A 23,480-nucleotide genomic window follows, 5' to 3' on the forward strand; every position below is an offset into this window, starting at 1 on the left:
CTTATTCGCAATGAAGCCATAGCAACCTACGCATGCGTAGTATGATCACAGTAGAATCGCGCAGAATCTCGCCAAATAACGCGTAATTCACGTTGTCTTCCAGTACAGGTGAAAGTGAGCCAACGACCAGGGCCGGAGCATTAATCCACAGGTAACGGTCATTTTGACCGGTATATTTTATCGTAAACGCCATACAGAGTGTTACACCATACTTTTAATGACTAGATGATATACTGTGTTTATTATTTTATACTTTTTCATCGACAACTACCGAATTATAACTAACCGCACCCAGCTGGTGGGCCCATCATAAATCATCGTGTTGTTGTTGTTAAAACTTACACCAACAATTATGAAATAATATGATAAAATATTATATTATTTGACAAATTTGAAATATATACGATTTCCCTCACTCTTTATATCGAAAAATCGCATTAACTTTTCTTAGATTAAAAATGTTTTCCAAGTAAATGACATTTATAATTGTTTATTTTTATACTAGACGTGTACACTTTCAATGTTGTCTTTGTTGTACGTCCGTCCGTCCTTGCATGACTCACCACACGTAACTGTGTCCTGTTAGTACCATTGTCTATATTTAGGAAGGATTTCATGTGATGTAATGCATCCATGGCCCATACAAGGCAATCTTGCCCGTCACAGTGTGTGCGGTTTGTAACATTTCATATGTGAGCACAAACCATATTAACAGGTGTCAAACTTGTTCGTAAGGCCAAATAAAAAAAACTGTGTGGTTCCGATTACGCTCAATTGTAGAATAGGCGGGGTAGGTAGATTTTTTATTTTATTTTATTATATATTTTTTTCATGTGTGAGTAACTAATTCATGTTTGCCATTATTTTCCGTGTGGTCTCTGTGTTGTGTATTTCTTCTTATCAGATGTAAGTCATTACAGATTGGAGGAATACTTTTATATTGTCTTTTTTAGTTGATGTCAGTTTCAACATCCACTATTTCTCAAAGGACTTCACAGTTTTGGGGATTTTATTAATTTTTTCTTGAATACATAACAAAAAGTTTAGGGTTGGCAGTGAAAAACTAGGTGGGGGTCGGGTAATCGGAACCAAACAATTATTTTTTTAGGCCTAATATGATGTAAAAAAACTCCAGCAGGGGTGAGTAAATCCATCTAAAATCTGGTGGTTCCTGATACTGTCACTAAAAAAATCCAGTTGTCGAACAGCCAAATCTAGTGGGTTTGATTTGAATCTACATAATAATCTTTGGACTTTAGCAAAGGTTTTTGAAACAGCAAATAGTACTACCTAGTATGACTCCAGTACCGATTTAATCTCTTCACACTTCACACTGTCAATATCACATAACTGGCATTATAAAATAAGATGTAACTATTACTCTCCTCAGATAAATGATAAAAATATTAAAATATTCAAGGTTAACACGGTGGGGGAGGGGCAGTGGCAGTGGGGGGGGGGGGGGTAATCCCAATCGTGAAGTTTTTCTGAGCCTGTTTATATGTAAGTTTAAATTATCATTATGTTTTACAGTATTGGTTTCCCAGAAAGGATCAGTCCAAGTTGTAGAATTTCTTGTTTATATTTTGTATTTAAAATACATTTGTTTTCATTGTATTCACCTCATTCAGGTTACTGAAAGGTACCCACCAAGATGGAAGCAAAACACAGAGAGAAGCTACGCATTCACAGAGAGAGATTCGTTGAAGAATTAAATGTTGATCATGTTATTCTATATCTCAATCGAATTGTTTTATCAGAATTTGAGGTCGACAAAATCTACGCATGTAGGGAGCCCGAAAATCGTGTACGAAAGTTGTTGGATTTGCTTCCAACGAAAGGACCATTGGCTTTCCAACATTTTAAATTCTCACTGAAGGATAGGTACCCACATTTGATGGAATTGCTAAATGACACAGCTGTCATAAAACATCGTGATGATACAAGCCAGGATGAATGTCAGCGTTTATTTCTACATCGCGATACACTGATTCGTGACCTTGATATGGATAATCCAGCAATAACGCAGTATTTACTGATGGAAGGAGTTTTAACTTATGCTGATTTTGACAAGATAAGAAGTGCTGCAAATAAAAGTGATAAGGCAAGAGTATTAATTGACTGTCTTCCATTCAGAGGGGCACACGCTTACAAACATTTTATCCTGGCAATCAAGGAAAACCAGCCGAATATTATGAAGATGCTTGAGAATACCAAGATTGATCCAGATATTGAAGATACATACATGTAATAGGAGACATACACACTGGGTAATACAGTGGCAGATGAACACAATGTTTGTTGTCATTTTTCCAAACCATTGAAAAAGAAAGGTAGAAATCTGGTAAAATTTATGCAGTTATATTGACATTTACAATGAAAATTTTCAGCTTGATAACATCTATGCACTTATGGAAAATGAGAGGGGCTCCCTCAGGGGAATTCAGTGATATGTAGTTTTCTATACATAAAACAATAATGTCAATATTATATCATCATTTCCCTTAACAAACAGATAAAATGTAGACATGTACAGGTATAATTATGTCAAGTTAGTTGGGGAGGGGTGTTTGCATGACTTGGTTGGGGGAGGGGTGTTTGCATGACTTGGTTGGGGGAGGGGTGTTTGCACGACTTGGTTGGGGAGGGGTGTTTGCATGACTTGGTTGGGGGTTGGTGTTTGCTTGGTTGGGGGTTGGTGTTTGCACAACTTGGTTTGGGGAGGGGTGTTTGCACATCTTGGTGGGGGGAAGGGTGTTTGCATGAATTGGTTGGGGGTTGGTGTTAGCACGACTTGGTTGGGGGAGGGGTATTTGCATGAATTGGTTGAGGGAGGGGTGTTTGCATGAATTGGTTGGGGGAGGGGTGTTTGCACGAATTGGTTTGGGGAGGGGTGTTTGCATGAATTGGTTGGGGGAGGGGTGTTTGTCCAACTTGTAACAAAAGTGCCAGTACTTGTAATTGTTAATTTCCCATCATGCATAGCAATGTTAATACAACTGACTCATTTATTTTATTGCTTTCAGTACATAAGTGTGAGAGTCATTAGCATAGGTCAGAGGTCAGACTAACAGCCTGTACAGACATTCATATTGTTACATCCAATCTTGCAACAAAACATATTAAAAATGATAATCATTGTGATCTTTTGATATGTGTTATTACACACTTGACAATTGACTATCCTTTAATACTGATTTTAAATGTCACTTATTATTTTATACTCCTCTGAGAATAGTCTGTAAGGTACGCCGTAACGGGGTGCCCTCACACATGTGACTAGTCCGTAAGGGTTTGCCATGACAGGGTGCCCTTACACATCTGCCTAATTTTGACATTGAGAGGTGTCTGTATCATAATCGATTAACTTTTATTTCCAAAGTGTAGTTTTTTTTACTGATATCCGAGACAAATGTATCGTGAATTATTTGTAATTTTTCATTTCAAATGTGAACAAATAGGGTAGAAGGCCTACCAACTTTATGACAGCAAAGTTTATCATGTGCGTTCCAGTTTTACTTGAAATAATACTTTATACATATATAGATTAACATCAAACAAGCAACAATCATTATTGTTTTGTCTGTTGTAGCAAAGACAGGATTGGTAGCTGACTAGCAGTCAAAGTTTAAACCAGATAAGCTTATAGTAGAACACCTGTCTGGTTTGACCCCTGGGGTTTGGCCACAGGTACTCATGAAGTAACTATATCATTAAGATCTATGCAAATGAGGTCACCAGGCCGAATAGTTAGTTATTTAGTTACTCCATCATGCCAACCATTGAGTTACACAGCAACTCTGTAATTCGACATTTATCCTGACAGACTCACTTAGCATAGATTGCTATAGCAACTTAACAAGTTCCTATGGACCGAGTTTGACTGCCAGTCTGTCATGGAGGCTGTAATAGGTATTTATAAATGTTAGTATATGTAAGGAAATAGAGGCTGCTATATTTGATTTACATTGCAGATTGATCTTTATACATGTCATAGCAATACTATATTATTTTATCATCTACATCATAATTTAGTCTTGAATAAAACAGGATGCCTTGCCCACTTTCCACCTTGAAGTGTTCTATTTGTATCTGTCCAGTATTTAGGCATACACTCATTGTAAAATAGTTTATTGAGAACAAACCTTTGATTACCATGGTAACAAATATTGTTTGCATTGATTGGCTAGCGTAGTATGGACAGTATGAATGAAAATGCTATTGCAGTATAATGTTTGTTTCTCCTACAACATAGACAACAGTTCAAGTTCAAAATATACAAAGTTATGTATCCACAGGGTTAGAATGTTACTGTTATCTTTATCATGTATTTTTATAGGGTTAGTACAGAAAAGTGAATTGAATTGAAAGAAAACTTATCCATTAGTTTAATAGGAGAGTTAGCCTGTTTACTGTGCTGTTGAGATACATCATTTAATAGCTGGTTGTACCTCCTAGCCCTTGTAATCAACACAATTATGAGGGCTAGGAGGTATGACCATGCTAATGATGTATCTCAACAGCACATTAAACAGACTATAGGAAAGTAGGTTTACAATGAAACTAACTAAGCTGTAAGTGTGTGATGTAGACTCTGTAACTTTATAATATGAAGTACTCATATTTTCCATCTATAACTATTTTTACTTTAGCCTATAACTTGGACTGACACAACTACATTGAATCAGAGCTCCTAACTGCCATTTCAATTTTTAAATTTCCATTGAGACAAGAGAAATTAAAAACAAAAATAATGATATGATAATAATACATTCTTATCAGTGCATTACACAACAGCCTCAATGCACTTTACAGCACTAAACAAAGAAAAAGCATCACGAAGGGTTAAAGTGTAAAAATGTCCGACATAAAACAGAGAGACCTTAAAAACTGTTAAAACCTAATATCCAAGATGAAATTTAAACAAAGGAGGACCTTAACAACTTATAAAAACTATCACAATGCCAAGTAAAATGGCAGGTAGGATAGCTAGCTGAAATAGTGGTTGTGTCAATCCTTATAGATTATAGGTAGGCTATCCTAACTGACTTTTTGAATTTTTAAATTTTCACTCTATTCCCTAAAAATTCAATATGTCAGTTAGGATAGCGGAATAGTTGTCGTGATAGCCGTTCTCAAGTCTATAGGTAGGCTAAATATTATACTGAATAATATGAGTGTTTTCATGTTAGTATAGGTTTGAAAGGTTACCATTAATTTGAAATAGTGTAAAAAATAGTTTTTGGTATGTGTGACTTGTTTGTTGTAGACAGACTATACTAGTGATTATCAAATGCATCTGAGCAACCAACCCATCAACCTTGTACTGTCAAATGTTCTGCCAATGTTTTATTTTCATAAATAAACCATATACTTTAGAAACAGTTGTTTGAGTGTTTGTCTTCAGTGCCCATTCATCCTTTTTCTGGAGAACAATAGCTATTGTTTTAAAAAGAACAATAACTTTTAACAAAGAATTAAATCAATTAGCCATGAACAACAAAGAATTGATAAGGGCATAAACCTTGATGTAACATTTTTTTATCTGCCATCAAATTTACAGTTTCAATGCTTACGACCACATCAATTACAACCCTTGTGTGTGGCCTTGACGGGCCCATGTGTGCACATATCCATATCAGACAAAGCAACAGTTCAAAGTGATGTTCCCTTTAATTCAGTATGGCGCCCCCACCGGTACAATATCAGGTATACGGTATTTAACGACAGGGGTACGCAAGTTATTAGTAAACTATAAATACACAACGGGAACAAAAGTATACCATTTTTCGATAACAGAAATAGAGAATTCACGTTTTAAAATTTACAAATAAATTGAAAAAGTATTTATATAATTAATTCACTTCGGTTAATATTCATATACACCGTATTTGACACCCCCTAGTGCAATATCGTCTCGCCCAAAAATTGACTTCCGGGGTTAACGTGTAGCTTGAGTCGAGTAGCTGGCGAAAGTAGTGTGTGAAGCGGGCAGTGTCTGTACGTACACGCTGACATCAACCAGTTACTTTCATATTCCTCGTAGATCAGCAGACATTGAAATTCTCACCGCCTTACCGTGTTCACCGATTAGATAGGCAGTTTTAGAATGAACCCTGCTGCTATTCCCGTACCTGTAGAAGATGTACAAGGTGACAATCGCTGGATGAGTGTTGTAAGTAATCATATAAACAGTCTCATTATTAATTTTAGATATTTTTAAAGATTCTACATAATGTCTTAGATTTTCATTGAAATTAGCCCAGCCCACCGAATCGTGTACGTCAATGTTATACTCTCTCGGAAAGATTTAGTATTATCGGTTGCAGTCTACGGACCCTCGTAATAATATTGAAGAACATTTATTCAGTAAAAATTCAAATTTAATGAATAAAGCAGTTTTTGCAGACAAATTAATAATTATTGTCATAAATTGGCTAATAATTTATGAATATTGTATATGAGGTATTTTATACTTGACTGTAAGAATTACAAAATAACCCTCCAGGCTCCATGTAATGGTAATGTTATGTCAGAATCAAAAGAAAGTGTTTGATTGGCTGGTGGTAATATGTTCAATTCAAGAAGCCAATCAGAGTCAACGCTCACATCAATGCACTCATAATCATATTAACAATGATACTAAAAATCATTTTTGGAATTAGGAATTAGGAATACAAACAATTTGATAGCCACTGAGATTATTTGAAATGAACATACTACTGTACTACTACCAGGAGAGTACAATATACCGGTAGATACTCTGACTGGTAAATTGGAAACAAATGACATATTAAGCCATCTACTGCGGACATTGATCATGCAATGATTTCAATATTTCGCGTTAATCTAGTTCTCTGAATATACTTCAGCTATTTGATACCAAATATTTTGGAAGAACACTTTGTTAGTAATAATAATTGTTTATTACTTAACAACATGCTGTGGAAAGCATGGTATAGTAAACACAATACAATACAAGACAAAAATACAATACACAATATGCAATATGCAATATATAGTAATATATGTCTCTGTTTATGGCAGAACGTGAAAATTAATATTGGACGCACATAACCAGCATAGTGTAGCATATCTATCAATCAATCAATCAATCAATCAATCAATCAATCAGGAAATTTATAGTGCTTGTATCCTATATAAGATGAAGTTCAGAGACACAGTGCAGCCTACAAACGTACTACGGAATATGATAATGAAATACAGGTGATTGTTTTTGATTGGTCTGTTTCAGCATAAACGTTATGTAAATGAATCACATGACAAGGAACCAGATGTTGTATTTATTGGTGATTCCTTAATACAGCAAATGGCACAAACCGATGTAAGTAGCAATAATGTGATGATTTTGTGAACACAATTCTCAATAAATCTGACATCTAAATGAGGTAGCAGTCCCAAAAATGTCTGTTCATTGTAAAATGGAGAAATAATTTTCAGTTTCATTCTATCATAACATAATTTCTGACCATCAAAGATACTACTCTACCAGCTGGACTTCATATTTTGAAATTTGAGATTTTTTATACAGAAACATGTCTATTTCAACATTTGCATATGAATTTATAATGTGACAGTCATGTGTTCATCATGTGACAGTCATGTGAGATCAAATACCATTCCATCTTCATACCTGGTGTAGGAATAATGCAATGTTAGATAATTCTAGATTTTACCTTTTTGCCAGATTTGGTTCAAATGGTTTGTACCCATGCATAGTTTAAACTTTGGTATTGGTGGGGACGCAACTCAGCATGTACTTTGGAGGATAGAGAATGGAGAAATTGATGATATCAAACCGAAGGTAAGATCCGAAAAGAAAAAAGTATGATGATGATGGATGGTGATGATGGTGATGATGATGATGACGACGATGATGAAGACGACGACAACGACGACGACGACGATGACGATGACGATGGCGATGACGATGACGATGACGATGACGATGATGATGACGAAAAGAAAAACGTATGAAGATGATGATAATGATGATGATGATGATGATGATGATGATGATGACGAAAAGTATGAAGATGATGATGATGATGATGATGATGATGATGATGATGATGATGATGATGATTCAAATGCTATATTCACAGGAATTTTCAAAAACCTATTTTTTTGTCAAATATTTAGTTAGTGGTGGTTCAAGTTGGAACTAATAACCATGGACATACAGCAGAGCAAGTTGTAGGTGGAATTAAAGCTATTGTAGAATCTATTACAAACAAACAACCTCAAGCACAGTTGTTTTTGATGGTAAGATAACTAGTTTATTGGAATATTGCACTGTATTTTATATGTGTACCTGTCATTTGGTATAACCCTGTACACTGTATTTTATATGTGTACCTGTCATTTGGTATAACCCTGTACACTGTATTTTATATGTGTACCTGTCATTTGGTATAACCCTGTACACTGTATTTTATATGTGTACCTGTCATTTGGTATAACCCTGTACACTGTATTTTATATGTGTACCTGTCATTTGGTATAACCCTGTACACTGTATTTTATATGTGTACCTGTCATTTGGTATAACCCTGTACACTGTATTTTATATGTGTACCTGTCATTTGGTATAACCCTGTACACTGTATTTTATATGTGTACCTGTCATTTGGTATAACCCTGTACACTGTATTTTATATGTGTACCTGTCATTTGGTATAACCCTGTACACTGTATTTTATATGTGTACCTGTCATTTGGTATAACCCTGTACACTGTATTTTATATGTGTACCTGTCATTTGGTATAACCCTGTACACTGTATTTTATATGTGTACCTGTCATTTGGTATAACCCTGTACACTGTATTTTATATGTGTACCTGTCATTTGGTATAACCCTGTACACTGTATTTTATATGTGTACCTGTCATTTGGTATAACCCTGTACACTGTATTTTATATGTGTACCTGTCATTTGGTATAACCCTGTACACTGTATTTTATATGTGTACCTGTCATTTGGTATAACCCTGTACACCACTGTACTACCTGTCTATTCACATGGTATAACCCTATACACCCCTATATTAACTGTCTATTCATATGGTATAACCCTGTACACCCCTATATTACCTGTCATTTGGTATAACCTGTACACCCTTATATTACCTGTCTATTCATATGGTATAACCCTGTACACCCCTATATTATGTCATTTGGTATAACCCTGTACACAGTATTACCTGTGTATTCGTTTGGTATAACCCTGTACAGTCCTATATTATCTATTTCGCGTTGCACAGAACTGGAAAGATTTCGTCAACTTTTGGACAAAGCAACTATAGAAAAATTCATCTACGCATTTGTAACGTCCTGCCTACGGCATAAGTAAAGTTCAAATTAACCGTCTACAGACTCTTCAAAATGTCACTGCACGTCTTGTCAGCTGCTCACACAAGTTTGATCACATCTATCTCCAGTACTTGTCAACTTGCACTGGCTTCCAGTTGAAGCAAAGATTAAATTCAAAATTCTGCTAACCACTTTCAAAATCATCAATCATGCTGTACCTCTGTATCTGATCAAACTAATTCGATCGTATATTTGGAGGTCTTAGATCAGCCCAGAAGCTGCATTTAATTCAACCTTGTGGCAACTTTAACAAAACATACGGACAAAGAGCCTTCTCAGTTTGCACACCTTCCATGTGGAATGCACTACCATTTGATATTCGTAGCGCAAGACAGTTCACGTGTTCAAAAAGTGGGTTGAAGACGCATCTTTTTAGACAGTATTTAATTTGATGATTTCAAGTTGAGTTGCCAGGTTCTCTGCAGGACAGTAGACCCTCTATTTTAATGTGTGATGCTATTTAATGAGTGATTTGTTTTAATCCACTAGCTCTCTTCTGACCCTATATACTCCAGTACTATAGTACAGTCTACTTGGTATAACCCTGCACACCCCTATATTCTAGGCACTAGTCTATTTGTTATGTCCCTATCTGTAGTCCTATATTACCAATATTTGTCATATGTCCCTATACCCCCCTTTGTTACAATTTACTTGGTTTGACCCTTCACATAACTTTTATTATAATTCCATGTATGTTGTACACCCCTACATTACGTATAGATGTTTACATGTTTCAACTGTTAACATATTAGAAGAACAAAATCTGAAGAGATTGAAGAATTTCTTTCCAAAAGCACTATTGAGAACTTAATGTGAAAGCACAAAATTATTATTATTTTATTATTATTATATGGCTACAAGAACTAGGCCAGCAATAAACAATTTTAATTTCATTTGCATGTCAACAAAACATATTGTAATTTCATTATCATATGACATAAAAAAATGACAATAATTTTATTATATTGTTGCAGGGAATTCCACCGAGAGGACTTAATCCAAATCCACTGAGAGAAAAGATTAAAAAAATCAACGAAGCCCTTCCTAACATGTTAAAATCATTTGCAAATACTCAGTTTATAGAATGTGACCCAGGCTTTATCCAGGTGGATGGTACCATTGATCACAACGATATGTTTGACTATTTGCATTTCACTAGACAGGGCTATGAGAAATTTTGTACCCCCCTCTATGAAGCAATGACCAATCTACTTTCACCATGAACCTAAGGAGCATGACAAGACCCTCTAGCCACCAGAACTTTGACATGGAGAAAGCTCTAGAAAGCAGTGTTTTAAATACTGAAGTGATTTCAGTATGGGCTTGAAAAGTCTTTTTATTGTTATTTTCGTCATGTTCAAATTTGTATTTTCATTTTGTTAATATATTTGAATGATATGTTGTCTTTCATCTGTCAATGGCCACTGTGTATATTTTATGCAAATTTGTAGTTTATCAGCACCAATGAAATGAAACTCATTGGCCACATTGTTTAGGTATGCAGATTTGTAGTTTATAACTACCAATGAAATGGCATCTCATTGGTCACATGGTTTAGTATGCAAATACCAATGAAATGAAAGCTCCCTCATTGGTCATTGTCTTTGAATGTTCTTTCAAGCACCAATGGCAGAACAGTAAGACTACATAGAGATGGTCTTTCACATCACCTAAAGTGAGTACTTTAGATTTGGAGATAACATATCATTCAGTTATTTACTCTACCTGTATACATTCTAGTCCTTCTTTAGCACACTTTATGTCATGTCCATATTGCCTCATTTAACACTTAGCTGCAGTGGTGTCTGTTTACTGTCAAGTTTGATAGGCTGTCACATGTTTCCATAGCCAAGGTAACAGTGGTGCTGAGCCCTGTTATGTTGCAGGTTTGGGAAATCAGTGAACGTTAAAACATCTCATCATTTAACCAAACACCTGTCAATACAAAACAATGGTCAGTGAAATGGATTTAGACTAACTTCATGAAAGGTAAACAAAGAACAAGAATATTTTGAAATTTGCCATGAAATATTTGGAAAGGAAGGTTTTCAAAGTATGCTTTCGATTCTGGCATACACTTCTCATCAAAATCTATTGTTGAACAGCACCCCTAGTGGCCAAACATTACAATCTTTTGTCTTTACGATAACTGAAATATTTCACACTCATGACTACTCTTAGAATGTAAGATATGTCTTGTCCTGCCACCAGGGTTGACTGGTGTGTGAGGGTATCCAATCATGGCGTACCTTACATACTAGACTACCAATGTGTGAGGGCACCCCGTCATGGCATACCTTATATACTAGACTACTGGTGTGTAAGGGCACTCCGCCATGGTGTACCATACATACTAGACTACTGATGTGTGAGGGCACCCCGTCATGGCGTACCTTACATACTAGACTACTGGTGTGTGAGGGCACCCCGTCATGGCGTACCTTACATACTAGGCTACTGGTGTGTGAGGGCACCCCGTCATGGCGTACCTTATATACTAGACTACTGGTGTGTGAGGGCACCCCATCATGGCGTACCTTACATACTAGGCTACTGGTGTGTGATGGCACCCCATCATGGCGTACCTTACATACTAGACTACTGGTGTGTGAGGGCACCCCGTCATGGCGTACCTTACATACTAGACTACTGGTGTGTGAGGGCACCCTGTCATGGCGTACCTTACATACTAGACTACTGGTGTGTGAGGGCACCCCATACCTTACAGACAAGACTACTCTAGCACTGCCATAAAAAAAGCTACAAAATATCTATCAAAAATATTGTCATTTCTGTGAAGGCTACATACTTAAATGATGTTACATGTTAACACAATGACGTTTAATTAATTCACACAATCATTTCTGTATTTAATAGTGGCTCCTTTTACAAGTTCCAAAAAAAGCACAAAAGCGTAGTTTTTCAAAATAAGGTGGAAAGAATGAATTTGTTTCCCCATGTTTAACATGTATGAGTCTTTGTGTCAATATCAGTGATTGGTTGAAGTCATTTAAATTTACATATTCAGGCTGTCTGTAAAACTATCAGTGATTGGTTGATATAGATCTGAATTAAAATATTTGTGTACTGTGTGAAACCATTTGTGATTGGTGGAAATCAATTTAAATTTACATAGTCAGTGTATCTGTAAAACACTCAGTGATTGGTTGAAATGATCCAAATTTGAATATTTTGGCTAAATCTATATGATTAGTTGGTACCAATAGAATCGTACGTCTTAGGGGGGAATAGTTCAATGTAGAGTAACTGAATTTGTTGAAATTGTCATGGTAACCTGAATATATTGTTTCACTGTGCAGATTTTTGTTCTGACACTGATATAGTGTGAAGCCTACTGGCGGTGCATACAGTAGGATCTGGAAAAAATATAATGCCACATATGGCTGTCTAGTACATATCAAAATTTACAATGACAGGTGAATGTCAAACTTTGCCTAACTTTACAACAGAAATGGTGTTATGGTTATGATGTAGTGTTGTCAACTTTTACCATGACTGTGGTGTTGTCTTTTTTGGCTGTGAAACACACTTTGCAGATCTTGTAGTAACTTTTGCCTAACTAACCATCACTTGTTGTCATAGCTAGTACCACAAGGTAGAACATTTTGCTTAACTATACTACCAGTGTGATAAATCTATATGGTGAAACTAGGTTTGCCTAACTATACTACCAATGTGATAAAACTAGTGAAACGAGATTTGCCTAACTATACTATCAGTGTGATAAATCTGTAGTGAAACGAGGTATTGTGGTACCATAGAAGTCAGTGAAGCAGTATTTGCCTAACTGGCATTTTAGCACTTTAGAGTGACTTTTAAAAAAAAAAACTCTTTGTGTTTGTCATTCTTACAAAGGGAATGTTTTTCTATTCATAAAGTGTATGTAATTGTGAAAACATATCTTGTTAACTGTAGTAACAAGTTATCGTTTCTTGCCTAACTGCAGTAACACGTCATTTCTTGCCTAACTGCACTAACAAGTTATCATTTCTTGCCTAACTGTGCAATAGATATGTAACAATCTTTATAATTTGATAGTGCTGTGGAATACAAAAATGTACATTAACACAGTGTTTGCTAACATCAGGCCTCATATAGTCTGAAGATATGACATGTTATGCTGTCCTGTTAGTCACTTCTTTAAGAGAAAGATTGTCAAATAGGGCGGATCAGATCAGATTAGCGTAAGTCTGATATGTTGTCAAGTTAGTACAATAGATAGTTTTATATACACTAAGATTATCTCACCAAAGAGTATGTCATGTACCCTTCCACCCCATTCCATGATGGTAAGGACCAACCATACAATATAAGACAGTGAGGCTATACTGAAAGATAGTATTGGGAGAGGGGGTTGTTATTGCAATGTGTTGTATTTTTTGTGTATCTTTTAACCATACATTGCTATTGGTATTAGGTCCACAAAGCACAGTTTGTGAGCATTTATGTTCAAGTTTAGAAGGTTGATAAGGTTTAGAAGGTACCATAGGTCATGTTCAGAAGGTACTGTAGGTCAAGTTCAGAAGTGACCAAAACTTATAATTTTTTCCATGAGTTTATAATTTTGTAATGTGGTCCCCTGGGTAGCCAGTCAAGCCTAATAGAAAGGCTGTGATTGGCCAATGACTAACCTTATAAAATGAGGGTTGTGATTGGCAAATGACAAACCTTATAATACAAAAGCTGTGATTGGCCAATAATTAAAGTTCTGATAAATAGGAAGGTTGTGATTGGTTAATCACTAACATCATAATAGAAAGAGTTGTGATTGGTCAATGAGTAAGTACTTTATTAGGAAAATTGTTATTGGTCCAAATATTTGTAAAAGTGATAAAAGTTTGTGGGTGAATGTAAATGACATTTAATTATCACTGCCAAATATGATATAATGTATATTTTGTCAAGAAATCATGACTAGAGATTATTTTGTAGTTTTAAACATATTTATATGTTATGTACCACCTAGTAATGGGAGTAGAGTGTTTGTTTGTTTGTTAAATTGTAGCAGAGTCAGGGAACTATGATGTAAGATATCCTCTCACACCATGTATAGAGATGACCTTGAGGTCAAAGGTGACTAAGAGGTCAAAATTTGATGAAATGAAACTGACAGGTCGTTGATTTGTGTCAGGTGACAGTTCTAACAATGAGGCAAGATTGTTTTGAGTTATAGATTATTAATGATTAAATGATTTCAAAGCATTGTTGCCATGGTAATGCCCTACATAAAATACCAGGTTGTGATTTCATATTTTGAAAGTGATGTTCTTTTCTCAGATAAGTAACCATGGTAATACTTCTATACTTAAATAACACTGAAATAAGACTTTGATTTAAAACAAAATTTCTCATTTTTAATTTGTCTACAGTGCCGAGATTTAAAAACATTTGATTTATTTATGAGAAAAAGTTAAATGTAAGAGAACAATGATGAAATATCAAAATCATATTTAATATGTGAATGAAATGGAATTATTCACAATCCAAACCTCATTTTTAGATTTTAATTTTTTAGACCACAAAAACAACTTTTGGGAATCCACTTTTCTGCATTTTCACCATAATTTCTTGTTATCTCTAAAAAGTATTTGTATAGCACAATCATCTCCTTTCAGTGCTATGAAAACGAAAGTCCATGGACTACTAGATCTGTCGTTGAGGGCGCTGTTTTAATGTGTGCGGAGTGATGAAACTAGTACGCCTAAAATAGATCTTTCAGTATAGGAAACCCATTGCTTTACTTGTAATTGAGTTTCAGTGATATATTAAGAAATACATACAAAGTCTACGTAAAATGTACTTCTTTAATTTTAGATTTTATGTTTTACAACAATTCCAGAAACCAAGATAATGAACTCCAAACTCAAGTAAAGTATATCCAAAACCAAATAGATATGTAGATCTATTAGATACTACTATAGATATCATGCTATTGGCAAACTAAGATAGACACAATATTACTATGGATATCATGCTGTCTGCAAACTAAGATAACACAAACTAAAACTGCTGTTGCAGTAAGTTGATATAATTGAGGTAATTACACAGTAGGGTGGCATCTCTGATAGCAAATTTTGTTGTCAGTATTTACACAATCTTGCTAAGAGGGTGACATAACCAAGACACCACTATCACTCACAATAATTGCTAACAGGGTGATTATATCCACATAACCAAGACACCACTATCACTCACATCTAACATAATAGTTTTAATTGTATTTTATTTTAGTAAACCAAAAGCTTGGTTTCCACAGTAGTAGGTAATAATAGCACCAGCTTTATCATGTATTATATTTACTCAGAACACATCACCTTGATCGGAGGGACTATTCTACCTCTAGATTCTTGTAGTTTAGTATGTGCTATTGTCTTCTCTGGTAAGACTAGTCCATTCTACAGAGAATGGGTGTGAGAGGATTTAAAGTGAGAAAGTTTATTTATGATAGAGGTATTTGTAGTGTGATTATAAATGATGACAACCAAGCTACAGCGTACGTGTAGTCATAGCAACCAAGCTATAGAGTATGTGTAGTCATAGCAACTAAGCTATAGAGTATGTGTAGTCATAGTAACCTTTGTGGCATTGTATATTGCTGAATAAAAATGTGACAGTTCAACTGTGGAGATTTGTGTTGTGTTTTGTGTTCACAGACACAGAGAGATTTGGTATTGAAACCCCTCTGGATACCAACTGTGGTTTCTAACCTCAGGTATAAATCGTAATGATGTTGTATAAGGACTAGACTAGTGAGTGGAGGTGTAAATGGTAACGATACTGTATAGGAACTAGACTGTGAGTGAAGGTATAAATCGTAATGATACTGTATAGGAACTAGACTGTGAGGAACTATACTGTGAGTGAAGGTATAAATGGTAATGATGTTGTATAAGGACTAGACTGTGAGTGAAGGTATAAATCATAATAATGTTGTATAAGGATTAGACTAGTGAGTGGAGGTATAAATCATAATAATGTTGTATAAGGACTAGACTACCAGTACAAGGACTTGGGAAACTGGATAAAACTAGTATAATAGCTTCCCTTGCATTGAGCTATCATTTTGAGTGGGCTCCTCCTCTGTAAAGTGACCAGTGAACTCAGGTCAAGTTTATCTACTTGCTGGCCTTAGCAAAAACACTGAAGACAGACATGGACACAGACACAGACACAGACACAGACACAGACACAGACACAGAAACAAATAAGTTAATCAATACACATATCGCACACACACTGGGATATACACAAAAATCAAACACAAGAAGTAAAACACGACTGTGTTGAAGACACTCCCAACTACAAGTTCAAATCTATAGTCTGGGCTAAATTTTTAAATATTATATCCCATTGTCAGAAAAGAACAGTTCTTTAGTCTGGACAAATTTCCACACTTAATGTCCAATATTAAACAGCACCGACTATGTCAGACATGTATGTAGAGAATCTAGCAATACAAGTATATGACACTCTTCCATTGTGATTCTTTCTGATCCAAGGTATTTGGCCACATATCCAGGGTTAGTAATAAATAGTGACTGATATGCATAACTCTTACTGTTTATCTATCTATCAATCATTCAAGCAAGCAATCGGGTTATGTCCAAGCCAAGCCCAATGTCAGGTATCATTGCTTGAAGTGGGACAAAAGTATACATAAACATGTCGATGAGGGCGCATTTCTACATTTGGCCTTCCATTTTCTCCTGACATGCCCCCTTTTACGGATTATGGATGATATTAATGCACACCGAACTTTACAATCAAAATTAAATTTATTATCAGCACTGCAAATAGTACAATCACTTTTTTGTGTGAAATAAATAAAAATACACTCTGGAGAAATAATTCTTTATAATTCATATACACATAGTATGACCAATTCATTTGTGATCAGTGCATATAGCAATATATATATATATATATATCTGTATATATGTAGAAAACTGTACCATACAAAATATTCAAACAACATTTTATACACATGCTATATATACAAATAATATTTTCCCTATATGAATTACTTAATTTGATATAAAATCCTACATTTATTTTGGTATCATAAATATTGCAAAAGTTCAAAAACTTTAGAAATAGTACAGATGTAAGAATGGAGTTGATGTCATTTTATTCTATAATTAAACTTCATTCCTTCATTCATCCAAAGAAAATCTGACTGACATAAGGGGCCTTAATTATCACTGAGTGACATAAGGGGCCTTTATTGTCACTGAGTGACATAAGGGGTCTTGTCACTATGAGTTGAAGACAATTAGTGAGAAACCGTTCGGTTACAAGTATTTTCTAAATGACTGAAGAAAAATTCTAGGAGTATAATAATACCTGTGCAAACAAGAATTTATGACAAATTGGGAATAGTAATGGTGATTTGGAAAGTTTTCACTCTGACAATTTGAATGCTGCAGTACATAGACACATGCTGTCCTGATTGAGAGTGAATGACCAGGGTATAAATCCCATATTTTTTGTTCAAACACATTCAACTTGGCTTGCGAAAGGTGTAATGAGGTGTGTGTTCTAAGAAGAGTACAAGCTAAACAAATGTTGAGAGGTCTTTAATAGTAGGTCTCTGATATCAAAAAACTTAAAAGAACATGTAACATGTAGTATAGTAATAAATACATGTAACATGTAGTATAGTAATAAATACATGTAACATGTAGTATAGTAATAAATACATGTAACATGTAGTATAGTAATAAATACATGTAACATGTAGTATAGTAATAAATACATGTAACATGTAGTATAGTCATAAATACATGTAACATGTAGTATAGTCATAAATACATGTAACATGTAGTATAGTAATAAATACATGTAACATGTAGTATAGTAATAAATACATGTTACTGACATATGATGAACTTTGAAAGAGGTTATGTTCTCTCCCTTACTTATTAGTCTGTCTGTCTGTCTGTCTGTCTGTCTGTATGTCTGTTAGCAATGTATTCAAATTATGGATGGACTTATTTGAAAGTTTGTGAAAAGATTGCCGACTGATTTACTTTTGATGGAGATTCAATTCATATTTAGACTTTAATAAAGATTTAATGACGCAATGGCAAGTATCAGCTCCATCCACTTAGGGTGTCTCAACATTGGCAGAAGTATCCATTGTACTGGGTACCCCCCTAAGCACTATTCACTTAGGGTGTCTCAACATTGGCAGAAGTATCCATTGTACTGGGTACCCCCTAAGCACTATTCACTTAGGGTGTCTCAACATTGGCAGAAGTATCCATTGTACTGAGTACCCCCTAAGCACTATTCACTTAGGGTGTCTCAACATTGACAGAAGTATCCATTGTACTGGGTACCCTCTAGGAGTTTATATAATGCTGTCTTGTGTGGTAATGGTGCAGTGTGCTTCTATAAAATATAAATCATTTACATGTACACATAAATCAACTACATGTACACATAAATCATCTACATGTACACATAAATCAACTACATGTACACATAAATCAACTACATGTACGCATAAATCATCTACATGTACACATAAATCATCTACATGTACACACAAATCAACTACACGCAAGTTTAGAACACTAAATGGACAATGACAAATTATTTGTAATATAAAATATAAATCTTGTAATATGGACAACCCAACCATATGTAAATCTTTTGTAGAGTTCAATAAATAGTCTCACCACTCCCCTCAAAAGGCAAACACCACCCCTCTACATACAAAATGACATCTTCCGGTTTTAAACAGTTTGATATTGCAGTAGGGAACATGCCATTATGATACTTGGGGTCTATTCAGCAGGTGCTCTATCTTCAGACTGCATATCAGTCATTTCAGCACCACCTTCTACCATCTCAGCCGACTCATCAGCTGCATCATCTCCTCCATCTGGTGTTGTTTGTGGTCTGGTCTCTGCTGCAGTGTCTGGGGCTGCAGTGTCTGGGGCTGCAGTGTCTGGGGCTGCAGCATCTGGGGCTGCATCTGGAGCTGTTTCTTGTTCTGTTTCTCCAGCTGGTGCAGTTTCTGTGACTTCTTCAGCTGGTTTGTCATCTGTTGATTAAATAGAAACACAGAAAATAAATATAATGACTTTTGATGATTCTTCTGTCCTATTGATTCACTATATACTGTATTTCACATCTACGGTGCCTTCTGTTTTGTTTCTATGTCAGGTGACCAATCATCACTTGATGTATATGTCAGGTGACCAATCATCACTTGATGTATATGTCAGGTGACCAATCATCACTTGATGTATATGTCAGGTGACCAATCATCACTTGATGTATATGTCAGGTGACCAATCATCACTTGATGTATATGTCAGGTGACCAATCATCACTTGATGTATATGTCAGGTGACCAATCATCACTTGATGTATATGTCAGGTGACCAATTGTCACCTGATGTACATGTACTGGCATACACTGACACTATATATATACACACTGATTTACACTGACAAATATAACGAAGCTTACAATTACAATAGAAGCTGTTGGTAAGATGTTGAACAGAAGTTGCCTAGCTAGGCCTGTGTGTCACTTTCACCTAAGTTCAAAATTGGCGTCAACTCCATCCTGATTAACTGAACGTGAACAGATCAACTTTTTAATGAACAATGCTTATCCCTTCATGCATTGTCAAAATAAGTGAAATGTGTTCCTTACCTGCAGCTGTCTCGGCAGCACCTTCTGCTGTTTCACCAGTGGGACCATCATCTGCCACCGCAGCATCTTGAGTTGTTGTGTCATCTGTAGCAGGCTTCTCTTCAGCAGCAGCAGCAGCATCAGGTGCTTCTTCCACTCCTGCTTCAGTTGAAGCTGGAACTTCTTCTGCAGCTGGTTCAGTTGCAGCAGGAGTTTCCTCTTCTGCAGTTTCAGTTGCAGCAGGCACATCTTCTGGAACAGCTTCAGTGGCTGCAGGTGTTTCCTCAGTTGATGCATCAGCAGCAGGGACATCCTCTGCTGCAGCTTCTGTTGCTGCAGGTGTATCCTCAACTGCAGCTTCAGTTGTTTGAGGGGCATCCTCAGCTTCAGTTGCTGGTACTTCAGCAGTTGTGTCATCTTGCTTTACTTCACTTGTGTCTGCTGCATCACTAGGTTGTTGCTGTTCTGTTGCAGCTTCAGGCTGTTCTTCTGTTGATGGTTGTTCAACTTCTTGTTCTTCAGGTTCTGCAGCTGGCTCTGCTTCTGCAGCAGGCGTTTCAGGTTCTGCAGCAGGCACCTCAGGTTCTGCTGTTGGTTCATCTGTTTTTTCTGCAGCAGGTGTCTCAGGTTCTTCTGTTGATTCACCTGACTTTTCTGCAACTGCTTCACTTGGTTTTTCTACTTCAGGTTCAACTGCAGGCTCAGTTGCTGCAGGTTCAGTTTCACCTTTATTTTGAAAATAAGATATACATATAATATAATACATACTGGAGTAAAGTTATACACACACACATACCATTATTTGTATGAATTAATTGTGTAGAACTCATAACTTAATAAATGCCTTAGGAGAACTAAAAGACATTTTTTGCCTATTTCATAATTGTTTAAAGGCTACACCAGATTTTGTTCCAAAAGAAGATGTGACATAGCTTGAATTCAATAAATAAAACTTATTTTGGTGAGAAGTATTCATCATGAACACATTTATAAACTGACATGGATTATTTTGATGAAACTATACTTTATCTAATACATCTCTTTCAATGATATTTTACCTGTTTCTTCTTTTGTTTCTTCTGTTGTTTTCTCCTCAGGTTCTTTCGTCTTCTCTTCAACAACTTCTTCTTTTGGGGGTTCTTCAGTTGTTTCGATTGGTTCCGATTTTTCACTTTCTTTTACAATCTCTTCTTTTGCCTCTACAATCTCTTTTTCTGCCTCCTGTTTTTCTTCACTTACTATTGGTTGAGGTTCAGGTGCATCACCACTCTGTGCTGTGACATCAGCAGCAGGTTTTGGTGATGTGGCAGTTTTTGTTTGTACATCATCAGTAACTGGTGATTTGACAACTTGAGGACTAATTTTACTTAATTCTGGTGATTTGACAACTTGAGGAGTAACTTTACCTAATTCTGGTGACTTATACAGATCTCCTGGTGTCTTTAACTGTGATAAACGACCGTATTCTGTAGATATGAAGACAAATAAAATGAACTGTAAAAGATGGGCATTGGGGTGCTCTGATACTTCATGCTATGTACACACATACATACACCCCCATACACATACACCCCCCATACCCACATACACACCCATACACACACATACCCCCCACACACACATACACCCCATACACATACACCCCCATACATACACACACACCCACACACACACACACACACACACACACACACACACACACATGTACACACACACACACACACACACACACACACACACACACACTACTGTACACTAACAAATGTATTTGTAATTAAAAATTAGATACATTGTATTATCAAAACACAACTACACATCAAAAACAATCCAGTGATGTGAGAGTGCAAGTGTGGTGTACTCGGGTATATGCATGAGTGCTTGCAGTGTTCTCTCTGCAGCCGTACTTTCAAGAGCGTAGTGAGTGAAAGTGCAGCAGAAAACACTGCTAGCATGAGTACAAATACCTGAGAACATTTGGTGGAACTCACATGACATGGGGTTCTGTTAATATTACATATTATAATGTTTATTCAAAACAACAAATTTCCACCAAATCATCATGTGGTGACTTTGATGTACATGGAATGATCACGACCTCATTTGCATATCAATATTACAGTAGTGGTATAAAGTATGTTTTCCCCACGGTTACCATGGTTATCAAAGCTTACCAAACATTGTTAAAGATAAGTAACTTACCATTAGTTGGGGTAATTGTTTTGTAATATTCCATATTACTACGAAGACTTGCCCTGGAGTCTAATGTGTAGTCAGTTAAAATATCTCCTCCACCACCCACTATAATGAATATAATAGTAGAAATGTAACATTACAGTGAGAACTGTAGTAGAAACATTGTAACATTACAGTGAGAGATGTAGTAGAAACATTGTAACATTACAGTGAGAACTGTAGTAGAAACATTGTAACATTACAGTGAGAACTGTAGTAGAAACATTGAAACATTACAGTGAGAACTGTAGTAGAAACATAACATTACAATGAGAACTGTAGTAGAAACAATGTAACATTACAGTGAGAACTGTAGTAGAAACAATATAACATTACAGTGAGAACTGTAGTAGAAACAATATAACATTACAGTGAGAACTGTAGTAGAAACAATATAACATTACAGTGAGAACTGTAGTAGAAACATTGTAACATTACAGTGAGAACTGTAGTAGAAACATTGTAACATTACAGTGAGAACTGTAGTAGAAACAATATAACATTACATTGAGAACTGTAGTAGAAACAATATAACATTACAGTGAGAACTGTAGTAGAAACATTGTAACATTACATTGAGAACTGTAGTAGAAACAATATAACATTACAGTGAGAACTGTAGTAGAAACAATATAACATTACAGTGAGAACTGTAGTAGAAACATTCTAACATTACATTGAGAACTGTAGTAGAAACATTGTAACATTACAGTGAGAACTGTAGTAGAAACATAACATTACAGTGAGAACTGTAGTAGAAACATTGTAACATTACAATGAGAACTGTAGTAGAAACATAACATTACAGTGAGAACTGTAGTAGAAACATTGTAACATTACAGTGAGAACTGTAGTAGAAACAATGTAACATTACAGTGAGAACTGTAGTAGAAACATAACATTACAGTGAGAACTGTAGTAGAAACATTGTAACATTACAATGAGAACTGTGGTAGAAACATAACATTACAGTGAGAACTGTAGTAGAAACATTGTAACATTACAGTGAGAACTGTAGTAGAAACATTGTAACATTACAGTGAGAACTGTAGTAGAAACATTGTAACATTACAATGAGAACTGTAGTAGAAACATAACATTACAGTGAGAACTGTAGTAGAAACATTGTAACATTACAGTGAGAACTGTAGTAGAAACAATGTAACATTACAGTGAGA

The 23,480-nt window shown here is 35.6% G+C and overlaps 2 protein-coding genes across 4 annotated transcripts; both read left to right on the top strand.

Annotated features, from left to right (window-relative positions):
- Positions 1–61: 61 nt before the first annotated feature.
- Positions 62–2,583, top strand: LOC144440194 (uncharacterized). Of its 3 annotated transcripts, none has more exons than XM_078129491.1 (2): positions 62–151; positions 1,632–2,583. In XM_078129491.1, exon 2 carries the CDS (start codon positions 1,655–1,657, stop codon positions 2,249–2,251), a length of 597 nt encoding a protein of 198 aa, XP_077985617.1. In that variant the 5' UTR covers positions 62–151; positions 1,632–1,654; the 3' UTR covers positions 2,252–2,583. The 3 variants fall into 3 exon arrangements, with proteins under 3 accessions (XP_077985617.1, XP_077985618.1, XP_077985619.1); XM_078129492.1 differs by lacking the exon at positions 62–151 and adding an exon at positions 162–790; XM_078129493.1 differs by lacking the exon at positions 62–151 and adding an exon at positions 875–1,140.
- Positions 2,584–5,977: 3,394 nt separating this feature from the next.
- LOC144440167 (platelet-activating factor acetylhydrolase IB subunit alpha1-like) lies at positions 5,978–16,026 on the top strand. Its single transcript, XM_078129446.1, has 5 exons — positions 5,978–6,175; positions 7,256–7,345; positions 7,709–7,825; positions 8,164–8,286; positions 10,373–16,026. The coding sequence occupies exons 1-5, from the start codon at positions 6,110–6,112 to the stop codon at positions 10,619–10,621; spliced, it is 645 nt and encodes a 214-aa protein (XP_077985572.1). The 5' UTR covers positions 5,978–6,109; the 3' UTR covers positions 10,622–16,026.
- Positions 16,027–23,480: the final 7,454 nt, after the last annotated feature.

This window comes from Glandiceps talaboti, chromosome 9, assembly GCF_964340395.1.
Source record: "Glandiceps talaboti chromosome 9, keGlaTala1.1, whole genome shotgun sequence".
Classification (NCBI taxonomy): domain Eukaryota; kingdom Metazoa; phylum Hemichordata; class Enteropneusta; family Spengelidae; genus Glandiceps; species Glandiceps talaboti.